Consider the following 16,928-nt stretch of genomic DNA (forward strand, 5'->3'; position numbering starts at 1 on the left):
CTCCCAAATACATTTGTATTGGATGGCAACCTAAATCTATTCTTATCTATACTGTGTTCACAGTGTGTTGGATTCAACTAACACTGGACTGCCCTGCTGACTCACCCCAGAGATAGCTCAGTGTTTCATCTTCTATAGTGGCCATTAGATTCTACAGCCTGAAGGTGTTCTCACAGATATGTAGGAAATGTATAATATTTTAAAATGTACATTAAGATTCCTTGTATTGAGTGATATCATTGATCCATCTACTCTAGTTGGCTCTCTGAGGTCTCAGGCTTTCACCAGCTTGAAGGTGGAGGTGTTGGAATTAAACATGGGATATGGGATATGTATTTTACTACCGAGTTATAGCCCTACTTGGATTTTGCATATCCAAGCCCCGTTTGGTGCTTGTTATGTTGTGCAAATTTGACAAGCGAGGGTTAAACAACCCTCTCATAACCCTAGAACAGATGACCCTCACATAACCCATGCTTGCTGGGTTCATACATCATGAAAAATCCTGAGCTGAGTTGGATATGCAAACCAGTGCTTGTGGGCACCGCAGGAGGTCGTACACTAAATAATCCATAATGAATTGCACCATGTCATGGGAACCAGGTCATTGTCGCTCATCACAACCCGGTCTTGCACGCTCCCTCCTCTTTTCTCTTCCTGCTGGGAGGAGAACTTTCGAAACTCTTAGTTTCACAAGTACAGGATCCTGTTTTGTTTCAACTGAGGATCATATTTTAAAACTAATTCTAGTCAGTTTCAAAACAAACCAGCTTCAAACCATGGGTTCTAAAGCTGTTTGTTTAACCTAACTATACTAGTGTTAAAGCATGATGTCGAGTTTGGATGAATCAGGAAGACATAGTTAAGTAAAATTGAAACTAAAAGCTTTCAAAGTCATCCACCCAGCTGCGTGAGGGTGGGGGGAGTGCAGTTATCCAAGGCTCTCTGTACTTTGTACTTGTCATGCTAAACCATCTTTTATTGTGATTGTGAAAAACCATGGAAACAAGACAATTTTGTAAGCCACAGTTTAAAGTTGGCTTGTTTCAGTAAACCATACTTAAGACTAAGTATGGGTTTAAGTTTCTGATCTTGTCCTTGAAGCTCATCCTTGGATGAAGAAAGGAGAGGATGGGTGCATGAATCCTAAGCTGGTTCCTGTAACAGTAATTTATCATTTGTCCAAATGCAGCCAATGTTTTTCATTGTGGTCTAAACTTCTGTAAATATCTGTCTACTTTAATTATAGCACAGAGCAAATAAAGGCTTTTCTAGGAATCTGTACCCAAAATCCTCTGCTCTCAAGAAATTACATTTACTACCATGTACTCCCTTAAACATTAAGGCTTAATGACCATTCTGTTTCTTTCTTTTTTTAAAAGGTACTCATCGTTTTAAAATGTGCTTGTCATTTTAGTTTTGATATTAATTTTTATTCTGAGATTTAAGATGTTTTGTTTTACTTTAGGAGCAGCAGTGAAAAGTGGTTTAAAGATCTTGGAAATAAAATAATAAGGCACTATATACAGTCATATTTTATACATGATTTTTGTAGCTCTTCTGTTTTCTTCCATGTTAATAAATGATTACTTGCAAGATGTAATGTTACTTGCCACACAAATGGATTCACAGTATTGTCCTTTAGTTTAACTGGAGTAACAAAGGCATGAGAGTGCTGAAATGAGCAGTGAGTCCCGTGGGAAAGGTTCTGGACGTGGAGGCAGTGGCTTTCAGAGGTGGAGAGGAAGAGGAGGATGGCAAGGGAGAGGAAAAGGTCGTGGACAGAGAGGAGACTGGAAAAATGCTGCTGGAAAGGCCATTTCTGGTATGTTAATTCTGCAAGGTGACTTTGCTTTATTGTGTTTTGCTGTTAGGGTTTGCCTTTTTCTTTGGAATAGGTTAACTGCTGGGATGTGGGTAACAGGTGATTGTCATTTTTATTACTGCTTTGGAGTAAATTGTAACTATACCTACCATAAATTTCTTAAGACTGATTTACATTTTTATATACTTTTCAGCTCCTCCTCAGCTCATTCAGACAACATTGGATCAGGTTACCACTTATAAAGGTTGGAAACTTTATTTCTTTGAAGGTGAGCTAACGCTTAGGTATGTTTCCGTAAAGGCTTCAGCTGATACAGGTTGCTAAGCAACAGTAACAACATGTAACATCAGCTGATACAGGTTGCTAAGCCCCTTGCCCGACTCCTCCGGGCTTTCCAAGGTAATCCTACCCCACTTTCTGCCTCTTTGCTCCCCCCGCCACGAAGGGGGCAGCGTCACGGTCTGGAGCATGAGCGAGGCATGGCCGGGGCCCTTGGTGGCTGGGTGGGAGGCCGCTTGCCTGCTGCGAGCTGAGGCCCCGGCCTATTCTCATGCGAGCTGGGCGGGTGGCCCAAGGTTGACAGGAACCCCGGGGAGAGGGTCTGGATCATGAGCGAGGCACGGCTGGGGCCCTTGGTGGCCGGGTGGGAGGCCGCTCGCCTGCTGCGAGCCCAGGCCCCGGCCTAATCTCATGTGAACTGGGCGGGCGGCCCAAGGCTGACAGGAACCCCGGGGAGAGGGGAACACCTGCTTCCCCTCCCCCGACCTCTCTGCCCCCCAGGTCTGCCAGACGGCGCTGTATTGGTGGCCTCCAAGCAGCCCCCACCCCCGCGATGATATTTAATTAATAAACTTTAAGATATGCTACAACGGTGTATGTTACACTGGGTACAGCTAGTTTAAGAAAATTGAACTGAAAACCGGAGAAGGGAAAACGTCTTGGCTTGCACTTAATTCTCCTTTTCAGCTCAAAGTGTGATTCTAAAGTCTTGATGCTGTAGTGATAAAATACATGGTTATATAAGTAAATAGGTTTACTTGTACATATTTTTTAGGCTTTTAGCTCCTCAGAATAGGGGCCTGTTTTGTTTGCTACTCTGTAAAGTGCCATGAACAATTATGGTGCTACATAAATAAATGCAAAAAAATTAAAAAAATATATGACCAAGCTCTGTAAAGCTTGATCACAATTGTGTGCAGTTTGGCTAGTCCCAGTAAAAGTATCCTGATCATGGAATTTTTGTATTGACAAACCCAACTTTTTTTTTAAATCTATAAATAAATGTTTTATGTGAATTGTGCTCCCTGGGGCAATAAGTGAATATGCATTTGCAGATATGTGAGACATAGTAGGTTGAAGGGAGCATTAAGGTCAGATCTACATCAAGCAGGATATAGTACAATGAAAGTGGTATAAAAGCAGCATATAAAAGGCAGGAGACACGCTACTGCTTTATAGCGGTATTGAAGTGCACCGACAACTGTTTGGGCCCATGACACATATCATATACCACTTTTGTACCTCTTTCATAGTGCTATAACCTGCTTGGTGTGGCTCCTGCCTCTTGTATACATACCGCTTTTATACTGTTGTCATGCCGCTTTCACAGTGCTATATCTTGCTTGGTGTAGATCTGGGGCATGTCTACACCATAGGGTGTAGAGGGAAGCAGGGAGGAAGTGAGGACGATCCTGGAAGGGAAAAGGGATGTCGCACCATTGCGCCCAACATTTTTTTTAAAAAAAGACAGGAGCTGGAGTGCACTTGCGCTCCAACAAAAAAGTAAGTAACAAACAAATAAAACCCCTCCCCTGCTCCCCCTCCCCGGATATCCCTGGACTCCCCCCAGCCCGGCTCCTTCCCTCTGCTGATCCTCGCTACTCATGGGGAGGAGGGAAGAAACTGGGATGGGCGCCCACGCTGCCTGCGGTCCTCGGGATTGTCCTGGGATGGTGGGAAAAAAGTGGTCCCAGAAATCCTGGGGAAATGGAGGGATCGTCCTTCCCTGCTCCCGGGATCCCCTGTGCATCATGTGGACGCGCAGGGATGATCTCGGGGAAAAAGGAAGGTGTAGCTATGCCTCTGGCCTAAGTCTACAATCTGTGGGACTAAAGCTAATTCTCCCTTTCAAATGGAAATGCTTTTAACATGTGCTTCACAGTATGACCAGATACTTTATATAAACATGCCTTCAATTATTTAATTAATTTAAACCATTTATATCCTGCGTTTCTCAAAGATAAACTAATTTTGGCTTCTCTCAAAAGTGCTAGTAGTAAATGCTCTAATCAACTTCCTTGTCATGTAATCCAATCCTATGCATGTGTACTGTGAAGTGAATCCAACAGAGTTGAATGGGACTTCTAATATCAACCCAATCCTATGCAGAGTTAGGCAGTTATTGGGTTTTGGCATACCTAAGGCTTTAAGACTGCAATACTATGTACACTTACCTGGGATTAAGCCCCATTGAACAGAGTGGGATTTACTTCTGAGTAAATCTGTTTTAAGTTTGTTTAGGATTATACAGCCAATACATTTTTAATGTCTGTAGAAAAAGGAGACAGTCATGGGCATCAGGACTAATAGGCCTATTTATAGGATTTTTGTTTTGTTTTGGAGAAATGGGTCTTCTTTCTGATTGATCTAGTACTACTTTGCAGAAAAGTAATTGCTAATAGAGAAGATTGAATGAGTGTTTTGCGTTATATCCAATTTATCTACAGAGAGGAGACCTACTGAAATTAATTGGACTTAAATTAGACTAACATTGGATACAACCCTTTAAGTCCTAAGCAAAAATAAATAAATATGCAGCAAAATATTGTTTTTTGTTAAACTTCAAAAGGGCACTGATTCCTTTTTTCAAAAAAGTCAGTTAAAGGGTTGGCTTGTAATATAAACAATACCTACTAATAAACGTGTATGCTTTTAGAGTATAGGATCAGGGTTACCTAGAAGTATAAATATCAGTGTTAACTTTTCTAAATTGTCCAATTCAGCATATGATGACAAATCTCCTTTTGTTCAGAAGACTGAAGCATTTGAAAAGTTTTTTATGCCTCGAATAGAGCTTTATGATAAGGTAAGGCTTTATTATGTGACCTTTTTTCATTCTTCGTTCTCATTCTGCCCCGATTATGCTGTGACCTCAAAGTGATATCTTGCTTTGTATATATTTGCTATCTGAGGCTAGATTGACAACTGCAAGTAGCAGAGCCTTTTCCATTGTGGTGCCTATTCTAGAAATACTTGGCAGACCAGTTCTGTAGGGTCGTTTGGAAGATTTGTAAAAACTTGTTTAACAGGCCTTTTCGGGTTTGATGTGATAGTGTGGCTTTAGTTAGGATCCCTACCACTGATTGCATTTTATTGTTCCCTGTTTATTGGGTTCTTACTATGTTTTATAGTGTTCATAAGCATATTCTTATGATATTATGTTTATGCTGTCACTTTGAAGGCCCTGGTGGGGAGAAAGCCAGGGTACTAATACAATGTGGTGACTTTTGCAGCATTAGCGCTGGAAGGGAGCTGAATACCTTCTAGTCAGCTTCCTTGATTTGACAGCATTTTCATGTGCTAAACCACATCCATAAAGGCATGGTTCACATAACCCTAAGCCAAGGTGAGGTTTGTTGAAATCTGGGTTATCACTGTGTATGAACCTATCTCTGCAAACAAATTATGTTTTCTTAATCAGTTGTAAACCGCAAATTAAAGCCATAGGCCTGGTTTGCATGACACAATAGCCCACTGTGGCTTACCTGCAGGGGCTGTTGTGTTGGGTGCCCACACACCCCATTTTTGCATGGTGCCCATGGGTGTCCAGGCTTGCCATGGCTTGTTGTGTCATGCGAACTCAAGCAGCAGGGGTTCTTTGAAGGTTAGATAACCCTCAAATAAGGTGCCTAGCATGATGTGATAACCCTCACAGGTAAATTTATTTATTTTATTTATTTACAATATTTATATACTGCTCCCCATTCAAAATTTTGGAGCAGTGTACAAGATAAAATACAATAAAAACAATAAAACACCTTAAAATTGATTTTTAAAGAAGCAAAATGAAAAGTAAACGGTGAACCGTGGCTGGTCATTAAGGAAAGGCTTCCTGGAACTGATGTTTGTAAGAGGCACCGAAAAGAATACAAAGTTGGCGCCTGCCTGACCTCCAGAGGCAGGGAATTCCATAGGAGGGGGGCCACCACACTGAAGGCTCTTCCCCTGGTGGACTCCAATCGGAGGATGGATCTATGTGGAACCACCAGGAGCAGGCCCTCGGATGCCCTCGATGACCAGGCAGTTTGGTAGGGGAGAAGGTGCTCTCTCAGGTATCCTGGTCCCCAGTTGTTTAGGGCTTTTTACACAAGTACAAGAACCTTAAACCTGGCCCGGTAGTGAATAAGCAGCCTGTGCCGTTCCATGGTAGGCTATTGTATTGTGCGAACCAGGCCATAGCTTGTTTTTGGCTAATGAAATATGGCTTGTTTAAGCCATGGCAAAGTAGTGATATCTGAACCAACGACGGCAGCTTATCCCTGGCTTGTTTGTGCTGCTATCTGCCTTAAAATGGAGATGCCCCCACTAAAAGCAGCCTGAAAATGAAACCACTCTGAAGGTTGGCAAAATGGGGCGAAGAGAAAAAACAGAAAGCGGGAAAACAAGCCACAGTTAGTTTGCTGGTCTGAAAGAGAATTCATGGCTAAAGCAACAAACCATAGTTAACATACACCAGGGCTTAGAGCAGCCGTCCCCCATTATGGTTGCCTCCACCTGTTTTGGACCAGCTCCCAGCATTCCTGATCATTGGCCATGGTGGCTCCAGCTGATGGGAGTTGGTCGAAAATATTTGGAGGCCACCAGGTTGGAAAGGCTGACTTGGAGTTATATGAGAATTCAGCCATTGTATTTCAAGTGCTAAATTACATGCACATCATATATTAGTTTTCACTCAATTTACTCTACCTTACTCTGATTATAGTGTGCCAAAAGTGGAAAAGCAGTGTGCATAATGCAGAGGTTTTTCCCTGATTCAAGGAATTGTTTAACTAGATGGCTCAAATGAATGAGCCAAAACATATATATTCTGGGTTAATGAACGCTGTTTAATAAAGGCTTGGAGTTTTGTGAGAACAATATTAGCAGTATGGCTAATACACTTAAGCTGTTTATTAAACATTTTAGAATCGTCCTTCATCCTTGCAGATATCAGTGCGGTGTACAAATATGATTAAAATAAAATATAATCCAGTAAAAAGAATTGAGGTATAACCTTTTAAAATTCTATGACAAATTTACTTTCACACAGTTCCGTTTTTTAGGATGAAATAGAAAGAAAAGGAAGTATTCTTGTGGATTATAAAGAGCTGACAAATGATAAAGAATTAGTGGAATCAATACCTGATATTGCTTCTGAATTCAGGGAAATGCCTCAGAAAATATTGGACTGCATGGGCCTGGCTATACATCAGGTAAATACATCAACAGTAGATTTGTAGAACAGTCGATTTTTGAGTGTAAAAAAATAATCATGAATTGTAGATGAGATCTGGTGTGACAATGGCTGTGTTGGGAGAACAACACAACAGTCAATAGTGGGTTAATAGTCAACTCCAGGGTTGATTATCAGGGGGGTACTCCCCACACAACATGATTATAATCAACCATGGAGTGGATTAACTCCAGTGTTGAGTTGACTATTAGTCAGCTGTGTGTTTGATTGACACATCCCCCACCCTCTCTTCATCCCAGTCCTCCTGCTGGTATCCCATCAGCCATTGCAAGTTCTGCTGGCTGGATTAGAGTGGCAGCTGCTGTTTTGGTTGCTCTTGCTGGAAGACTGGGTAGGCAGCTGCAATAGTCAATTCAATGGGGTAAAATAGCCTGACAGACAACATGCTAACCAACGGTTGTGCAACTAGTCAATTCTGCAGAGTGTTGTTTTTCTCTATTGGTTATTTTGGGGAAATTTTCAACCGTGGGGTGTTTTTTGCCTGACAGACAACACAATAACCAACCGTTGACTATTCAACTAATGGTTGACTACTTAAACCATCGTTAGTTATTGTGTTGTCTGAACGCAACCAATGTCACTTACAATACAATCTTATGCATGTCTACTTAGAGGGAAGGCCCACTGAATTCACTGGAGCTTACTTCCGGGTAAGTGTGCATAGGATTGCAGCTTTATAGTTCCTTAAACAAGTATAAGTAGGAGGTAAAGATACTGTCCATACTTGCAACAGCACTTGTTTGTAAGTTCTACATCATTTAATAGGCCTTTCCCTCAAGTACATCTGCATAGGATTGCAACCCCAGTCTCCTGCCTCTTTTTGTTTTTAAGGTTAAATTGGGTTACTTGTCCCATGAACAATAGAACTGACCTGGGAACTCTCTTCTGCATGGTTGTCTTGTGTTTGATAGTCCAATAATTGTCTGGCTAGAAATCTAAATGAAACACATTTAGTTTCTGTTGCTGTCTTTGATAGTGTAGTGCTATGCATGTTCACTCGGAAGTAAATCCAATAAAACTCATCCCAAGTAAGTTTCTAGGAGTGCAAGCTGGAGTGTCTTTTCAGTAGAGAATGCTGCTAATAGGCTTCCCAGATTCCAACTTTGCTACATGTGAAGTTCCTTAGGATGCAATGCTTTGTATGTTTAGTCAGAAAAAAAATCCTACGACTCCCAGCATTCCTCAGCTGGTATTGTTAGTTGGGTAATGCTTGAGTTGTAGGGCTTTTTTTCTGTCTAAACATACATAGGATTGTGCCCTTAGGCCCAAATATGAAAATTATGAAATCAGGAGAAGAAACATTTTTTATTTTGGTTTCAGTGGTTTGCAGTATATTCTTGCGCTGCAATTTGAATTTTATGTATATTTGATAGTGAAAGCTGGCAAATGAATTAATCTCACTTGGCTTGAACAAAGCTGCTCTTACAGTCAGTAAGTGCTCATCCTGGCATCATGCAAAACACATAGTTTAGAAAATGAACTTTTATTTTTTTAGGAGTGGATATTAAGAATGAAGAGTTCTGACTCTTGAAAGCTGTCTGCAAAATCAGTGTGGTTAGATCCACAATCCCATGAGGCTCTTTCCATTAGTAAAGTTTTTATTATCTTCTATTTGATTGTGAAACTGCAACTCATGAAGGTCTGAAACTGCCCAGAGAGCTTCGGCTATGGGGAGGTATATAAATTCAATAAATAAATAAATAAATAAAATATAAAGCAGTGTGTAAATTTTGTATATTGTGCTTATTTTGCTATGCTTCAGAATACAAAGTGGGTTTGCTACTAACTATCATGAGTGGAGTTCCCCTTGTAGAGGCCTCCTAAAAGCCTGATGGCTTGCCCATCCCACCTCCACAGAAGAATGCAGGATGTGGCATGGGGGAGCTGCAGTCAAAAGGGAAAATAAGCCGGTATATCCCCCCCCCCCTTCATTGCACAAGCAGAAAGCACCTTCTGAGTGAGCAAGTGCACCTTTAGGAATTAAGGCTTAGATCTAAAAGTTATATCAATTATCCTACTTGTAGTCTAAGTGATGTAGAGTTTCATGGACATCATTTTATCTCTTTTTATTATCTTATAGGTGCTAAGCAAAGATCTCAAAAAACATGCAGCAGAACTGCAGGAGCAAGAAGGGCTGTCTATTGATGAAGAACCCATAATAAATGTACCATTTATTCATGCAAGGTAGTTACTAGAAGGATGAAACTCTGCATTTTAAAAAGGGGTTCTGCATTTGCATGCTAGATAGCATAAATGAATTCTTATACAGTTGTAAAAGAAAAACTAGAAAATGGGAATGCTATAATAATCTCCCAGGGTACACAGAGAATGCTAATATTAACCTTCCACCAATAACCAGTGGGTGGAGGTAGCAACTGCAGTAATACCACCACTACTACTGGCATCATTCAGGTGTTGTACTAAACTCTGCTTTGTTGCTACATGGATGCATCCCATAGGAGAGAAAATTTGAAACTTCTGTATATTGAATTAGTGGAAGACTTGTTTTCATTGAGTCTATGTGCAAGTATTAGCAACATGGCTTGGATATCTGATGTATTATGATTTGAACGATCCTACTATGTTCTTTGGGTAAAAGGCTAAATATTTCATGAACTATTCTTCCAGTAATAATTGTTTTGGTTTCCATCGGGTTACTCTTAAGAAAGAGGCCTGACCATTTTTTTGGAATGCATAATAACTCTAGGAACTTGGCCAATGTCAATCTGGAAAATATTTCATTATAGTATGTAAGAATAACTTAACAAAAAGGAAGTTTCCTAGGATTAAACTTTTCATGTTGATTAATTATAAAATCCTGTTAACACCCCCACCCCCACGACATAACACTCAGTCATATTTGTTCTGAATTTTGGTCTTCTAGAATAATTTGCAGTGTAGCTTGCGGAGGTGAATTATTAGAAATGCTGAGGTCTTTACAGCTGTAATTCAGAAGTTTGAGCAGTATGCCAGGTAGAAGAGGAATGTTTTTTGGGATTGTAAAGCTATGCACAAATTATTACTAAAACTATTGACCCTGATCTAGACAAAAATTGTCATGTTAGGTCCTGTTGAAATCAATGACACAGTTTAGTTATGACTAAGTTTTATTTATTTACTTAATTTTCCAATGGGATCTTATGCATGTTTACACAGAAATAATTCCCACAGAAGTGTGTGTAGCACTGTAAATTTTAGCATGATCTCTCTGGATTGGGGTCCTTGTATTTAATGCACAATTAAGTAATTTTTATTCTTTATGAACGTTATTTTTAGAGTGTATAACTATGATCCACTTACTCAACTTAAGAATATTCGAGCTAATTGTTATGGGAAGTACGTTGCTCTGCGTGGGACTGTTGTGCGTGTCAGTAACATTAGGCCTATCTGTACTAAGATGGCATTTACATGCAGTGCTTGTGGGAGTACTCAGAGTTTTCCTCTGCCGGATGGAAAATATACTCTCCCTACAAAGGTAACTATTCTAGTAATTCAAACACTTTTCCAGCCACCTCTCATTATTAGACTGGTAAGACTTTAAACACTAAGGGCAGTATCCAACGGGATCTTTCAGCAAACTCAGATATGGGTAATGGAGCTCAGCAGAAGCTTTACGTTGCATATGTGTAATATGCAATCACTTGCACAACTGCACTTGCCCCAAAATAGCTTTAGTTGACTTCTCCTCTTGCGCATAATTTGGAACCTAGTTTCTCCTAACTCAATGACATAGTTGGATAATGCCCTAAAACAGTAACATTTAAGGGAAAACTTTTGAAAAATTAGGCTAAATTTTTGTTATGCTTTCTGGTTTACTAACAGGTTGATGAACATGGCTCATTTGTTTTTATTAAAACTAAAGAATTACTCATATTAGTATTATTCATGGGGGAAGGAAAGAAGAATCTTCTGAAAATCAGAACAAATTTGATTCCCCCAGCAAAAAGAAAAATGAAATGGAACAACTTTAGGTGTTGCTATATGAACTTGCTTTTGTACTAAATTTGAATATAATGTGTTTTTAGTGTCCTTTGCCTGAATGCCATGGACGATCATTCACTGCAGACAGAAGTTCTCCTTATACTGTTACAGTGGACTGGCAGTCTATTAAGTAAGCACACAATGCAGTTCTTTTAAATTGTGATATATCTGATGTATAATTAATTAAAAATTGTTGATAAACTCTGCTCTGAACACTCACATTTTTTATAAATTGAGGTTTAAGGGCAACTTTTCTGTGTTGTTGAGAAAATTAATAATTGACTACATCACCTTTTAAAAGCTATATAACACTATTTTTGAAGTTGCATTGAATAAAAATAAATCCCATTCTTAAATGAACTGTTCCGTTCCTTGCCTCTTATATTGGTTTTGCACAATAAAAACACCCTGATTCAAAGTCAGCAATTCTACTCCACATGCCATAAAAAGCAGATTTGGCACTTAGAGGGGTTTGGTTTGAGTTCTGGCTACCAAGTACTCTTCTTCCTGAATAAAGTGCTGCTTTTTTGAAAGGAAGCGTCATAGTCAGATCCTTAATTTGAAGTTTATCTGAATCAGATATGAGTAGAATGATATAAACAATTTTTGAGAGGTCATGTATATGTTTCATTGGAGGGAATAAATTACCAGGAAGCACATTATGCCTGTGCTCCAGGATCCAAAATGATTCCTATAGTTTTCCATGCACAAATTGGGATCCTATGTTTGAATAACAATATCCTAAACAGCTGTTTAACATAGCTATTTTTTTCTGATTTAGGCTGGGAGTATAAATTCAGACTATCTTTATGTACTATCTTAAATACAAAATTGTTGTACCATGTATTCTAGGATTCAAGAGCTTATGTCAGATGATCATCGAGAAGCTGGTAGAATTCCTCGCACAATAGAGTGTGAATTGGTTCAGGATCTTGTAGACAGCTGTGTTCCAGGAGATGTGATTACCATTGCAGGAATTGTCAAGGTGTCAAACACTGAGGAAGGTACACTATATCTGTCTATTGCTTATGTGAGTTGATGTTTATGCAGGTGTTCATCTTTTTGGGAATTTATTAAGTATACAATTAAGGAAATTGGTAAGCTGGTAAAAGACACCTGCCTTAATATAGTAACTCTTACAGTTATCTGTGTGCATGACTGTGTAGTCTAATGAGAAATTATCTTAGTGAGAGCTGATGTAGAAAGGGGTTGGGCTACAAATCCCCAGTTCAAATCTCTCATCTGTCTTGAACTTACGAGATGACCTCAGGCAAGTCATTCTGTATCGGCCTCTGCTCACACACTAAGCAAAGCCTTTAGTATATTACCAATCTGAGTTAGTGAAACTGTATGGACCTGACCACTCTGGGACTATTGTCTCTTCCATACATTTAAGGCTGATTCAGACTGAAGTGGTTAACCTGTCCAGGCTGTACCTTTTCAGACTGCAGGACTATACCACTTCCGACTGCACATGATTGAATGCTTCTCCATACAAAACGTTCATGCGCATAGACAACTAGCATGTCAGGGAGAAGAACTCTAGCCTTGCATGAAGTGCAATCCTGACATGCTAGTTTCCTGTGTGAAGGGAATTTTTTGTATGTAGGTGCAATCCTACTCCCACACCCATAGTCTGATGTAGTATAATTGAGACACAAATTTACTACCTCAGTGAGAACTAGGTCTATATATAGGGTCATAATGGCAATTTTTTAAGTATATCTCAAAATTCTTGTCAAATGACAAACCATAGAAGCTAACAATATATAATTTTAAAAGTATTGTAACAACAAGCTAAAAAACAACAACTAAATGCAACGAAAAGCAACAGGACCAATGGCAACTAGGGTGGAAATACTAGCAGCCTCTGTACCTAACAGAAAGAAGTTACAGCAATTGCCATGGGAGAGAAAAGGGGAATGATGATTGGCGAGGCTCGTTAGGTCTGTGGAGTACTGAGAAGCAGAGTACTGAAGACAGACTGTTGAACGTTTGTATTCTGTACACTAGCTAGCACAAATAGACTAGTAATAGTAATACTAGTAGTGTGCTTGTGAAAGTCACTCCTGTATCTAAAGCCTTATTGGGGGAAAGGTTTACGTACAAGTCCACTTGTGAGGATACAATGTGTATAGTACACATCCTAGGCATAAGGGGTTGTACTGAGTAGTGTCCTTTTGCCAGCAGAATGGCTACCACTGGTGAGCTGAACTCCCCCCTCCCCAATGCAGCCCCCTGCAAGTGTCCAAAATCTGCTCTGGAAGGATGGGTGCCCCTTTGGAGCAGTGTGCGGGAGGACTGCACTGGGGAAGAGGGGAAGGGGAACTCCTGTTGCTCAAGTGGTAGACCACCTGCCTGATGTTGGATTTAGGGTTGGATCTATAAAAATTGTCTCACAAAGGTATCCTGTCAGCAGGAGCCTTTTGATTCCTCGGAGATTTTCTGCTTGCTTAATAGGGGAGAAGGGTTTCCCCATCACCCTACAATACCTTATATTCCCTGAAATTCTGCTTCAGTGGCTTGGGGGTCCCTACAGATGCCTCTGGGTGCTACAGAAGAAGGGAAGAATCAACAAAAATATCCTCTTGTCCCTTTTTTTTCAAGCAGGAGTGTTGTGAGCTGAATTCCTGTCAGTGGATAAAAACAGGCTCAATACTGTTGATGTGCTTAACGTCATCAATTGTTCCCCACATCCAGGATATGGAGACAATGTGTCTTCACAAATAAGCATATTAATTGCCAGTATCTAGCTTACTCTGGCCCTTGGAGTGGAATAAGCTGATAGCTTCTGATATTAATGAATTGTCATCCTGTGTTTAGCTCTTAACAGTTATTTAAAACTAGATTAATATTTACTATGAGATCCTGTATATTATGTCCCTATACAGAGATATTAACATGACTGTTGGTTTGATAATTTAACAGGAGCATCTAGAAATAAAAATGATAAATGTGTCTTCCTATTATATATCGAAGCAAACTCTGTCAGTAATACTAAAGGCCAGAAAGTCAAGAATGACGAAAATGGAATAAATCATCAAGCATGCATGGAGTTTTCGCTTAAAGATCTTTATGGTGTCCGGGAAATTCAAGCTGAAGAGAACCTGTTCAAGTTGATTATCAAGTATGTTATTTCTTGCATGTCAGTGGATATTATATTTTGTTTGCCATTGTACCTTAGCACTCCAAACTACCAATCCAAATGAAAAAATTAAAAACAGGATCACCTTTTGGGAGAAAGTGTGTTGCAGATTATTTAATCGACCAACAGCAGTACTGGTTAGGCATAATTGTAATTAAGAAGCAATTTCTATATTCTTTGCATGCTTCAAAATTTGAATGCAACATTTGGGAGCATCAAGGTTTTGTTGTTGTTGTTAAAGTTTGACCCATTAGAAGGCACTTCCAGAGTTTATGGTGGAATGTATGCAAAGTTGCCTCTGTGGCACCTACTTTGAATGCAGAAGGTCCAAGGTTCGATATTGGACATCTCCAGGTAGGGCAGGAAAAACGCCTGCCCGAAAGCCTGGGGAGCCACCACCAGGCAGTGCTGACACAATACTGGGCTAGATGGACCAATGGTCTGACTATAAGGCAGCTTCCTATGTTCCTAAAAGTCAGGCACATTTCTTTATGTTATCAGCTCCTTGGGGGGGGGGGGGGCGGGCGGGGAGAAAGATACATATTTGTATTAGTGTCACAAAAAGGGAGTCTGCCAGTAATGGAAAGTCTCTTTCCCCCCCAGATCCATCACATTTGTTATCAGAGGTGCATAAAATAGCAAAACCAAGACCAATCCAGGTGCTAAAATGTGGTAATAAGAACTCTGCCAACCCACCATAGCTGTAGAAATGTAACAAAAAGATGCTGGGAGTTCCAGCTGGGAGTATCCTAGACAGACAGCATGTCCCTTTGGTACTACTTGTATGGTTTCTTAGGAAAACGTCAGAGGTAGGAGATGATGTCACCTGCTCCATTTGTGACCTCACAAACACTCTGCTTAGAGACAGGGACATATTCACCATAGCCACTATGTGACTGTGCTAAAAAGGGCACATGAATCTGCTTTTCTACTGAAGAGTCTTCTTTTTAAAGTTGTCAGTCTCTAAAATGGCCTGATGTATTCAGCTAGAACAACTTCTTCTATTCTCCAATCTACTTGTGACTAGGAGGGGATAGATGAGTGTCAAGTGCAGAACACAAAGCAGATGGAGTCAGATTTTGAGGTGCTATTAGGGAAGAAATCTAAAACGCTCACTTTACAGTCCTGGGTGTCCAGGATATTGTTCAGATTATAGCACAGCTGAACAGTAAGCATCTAATACATTGTTAGGAGAGACAGTGAGTGGAGGTACTTTTTCTGTAGCTACTATACATTTAAAAGTATCTATAAATGCTTCCTAATATTAAGCAGTTCAACCCCGTTCAGCCAAAGTTAATCATGCATATGTCTTATTCATTTCAATCAAAGAGATGTAGTGATTGAAATCAATGGGTTGGATCCAGAGTTTTGCTCTGCCAGTGGGGGCATTGCCAAGAGGAATTCTGCTCACATCACTCCCACTCATGGAACGTGGGGGAAGGTGATTTTCTTCAATTCTCCCCTCCTCCTGCAGCCCCCCAGCACCAACTTCCCCAATGTTCCAGAGGGTTCCTCAACTCTCCAGAGCAACGATATTATGTTGTTAATATTGCATTTTTCTCTCTCTCCTAGCTCGCTTTGTCCTACTATCTATGGTCATGAGGTAAGTCCATTCCAACAAAAAAATTCTGAGGTCTGTATTCTAAATGCTTACCAGAAAACACACGGATCTTTTTCAATTGGCTACGTTTTGACAATTAAAAATAAGCAATGTAGAATAGCACTCGGTAAGGTAGGGGCTTCCATTATTCCTGTATTCCCCTGCCACTTGTTGAATTCAATCAGTTAACTTGGCATTAAACATAGATTCCTGAATTCCTCATATGATTTGATCTGGGCATGTTCCGAAGTCCACAATGAAAATACATAATGAACTGCAGGGCAGCTAACAACTTGCATATTGTCTGCCTTTTATTATTAAAATGTGTATATCACTTTTATAATGTGACAGTTAAAGGTTTTTAAATTATTTTTATAGGAGTTTATCTGAGATTGTTGTTCCTATTTTCTATAAACTGGATTAACATGAGAATTTAAAACAATGAACACATCATATTTTTAATTGCCTTGTCTCTGATGCTTAGTATTTTCCCCATTGCATTTTCATCTCTACCTCTGAAGGGTAGAATTTTCAAGTTCTTGCCAGGTGTCAGCAGACTGTGCTGTGTCACCTTGAGCTAATTGTTTCAAATATGTTATGTGTCATTCTTTCATTGAATAGATTGTGAAAGCTGGTTTAGTGCTCACATTATTTGGAGGATGTCAGAAGTATGTGGATGATAAAAACAGGATTCCTATTCGAGGAGACCCACACCTTTTGGTGGTTGGAGATCCAGGACTAGGGAAAAGTCAGATGTTGCAAGTATGGATTCATTTACTAATCAATCTAGCTTATTTCTTCTTCTTTTTGGATTGCTAACCTTCAAAGTTATTTTTAAAAGTCTATTGTAACATTAGGTTATTGT

General features: G+C 39.9%; 1 protein-coding gene across 2 annotated transcripts in view; it reads left to right on the top strand.

Moving 5' to 3' along the window:
* The first annotated feature begins 1,680 nt into the window (after positions 1 to 1,680).
* LOC134398096 (DNA helicase MCM8-like) overlaps positions 1,681 to 16,928 on the top strand; it is a 39,091-nt gene continuing 23,843 nt past the window's right edge. For both annotated transcript variants that reach the window (XM_063125308.1, XM_063125309.1), the window contains exons 1-11: positions 1,681 to 1,825; positions 2,019 to 2,093; positions 4,828 to 4,910; positions 7,147 to 7,296; positions 9,418 to 9,521; positions 10,614 to 10,812; positions 11,363 to 11,448; positions 12,171 to 12,322; positions 14,247 to 14,445; positions 16,036 to 16,066; positions 16,685 to 16,825. In XM_063125308.1, the coding sequence (XP_062981378.1) occupies positions 1,681 to 1,825; positions 2,019 to 2,093; positions 4,828 to 4,910; positions 7,147 to 7,296; positions 9,418 to 9,521; positions 10,614 to 10,812; positions 11,363 to 11,448; positions 12,171 to 12,322; positions 14,247 to 14,445; positions 16,036 to 16,066; positions 16,685 to 16,825 (1,365 nt within the window). The remainder of the gene's footprint in view (positions 1,826 to 2,018; positions 2,094 to 4,827; positions 4,911 to 7,146; positions 7,297 to 9,417; positions 9,522 to 10,613; positions 10,813 to 11,362; positions 11,449 to 12,170; positions 12,323 to 14,246; positions 14,446 to 16,035; positions 16,067 to 16,684; positions 16,826 to 16,928) is intronic.

This window comes from Elgaria multicarinata, chromosome 4, assembly GCF_023053635.1.
Source record: "Elgaria multicarinata webbii isolate HBS135686 ecotype San Diego chromosome 4, rElgMul1.1.pri, whole genome shotgun sequence".
Lineage (NCBI taxonomy): Eukaryota > Metazoa > Chordata > Lepidosauria > Squamata > Anguidae > Elgaria > Elgaria multicarinata.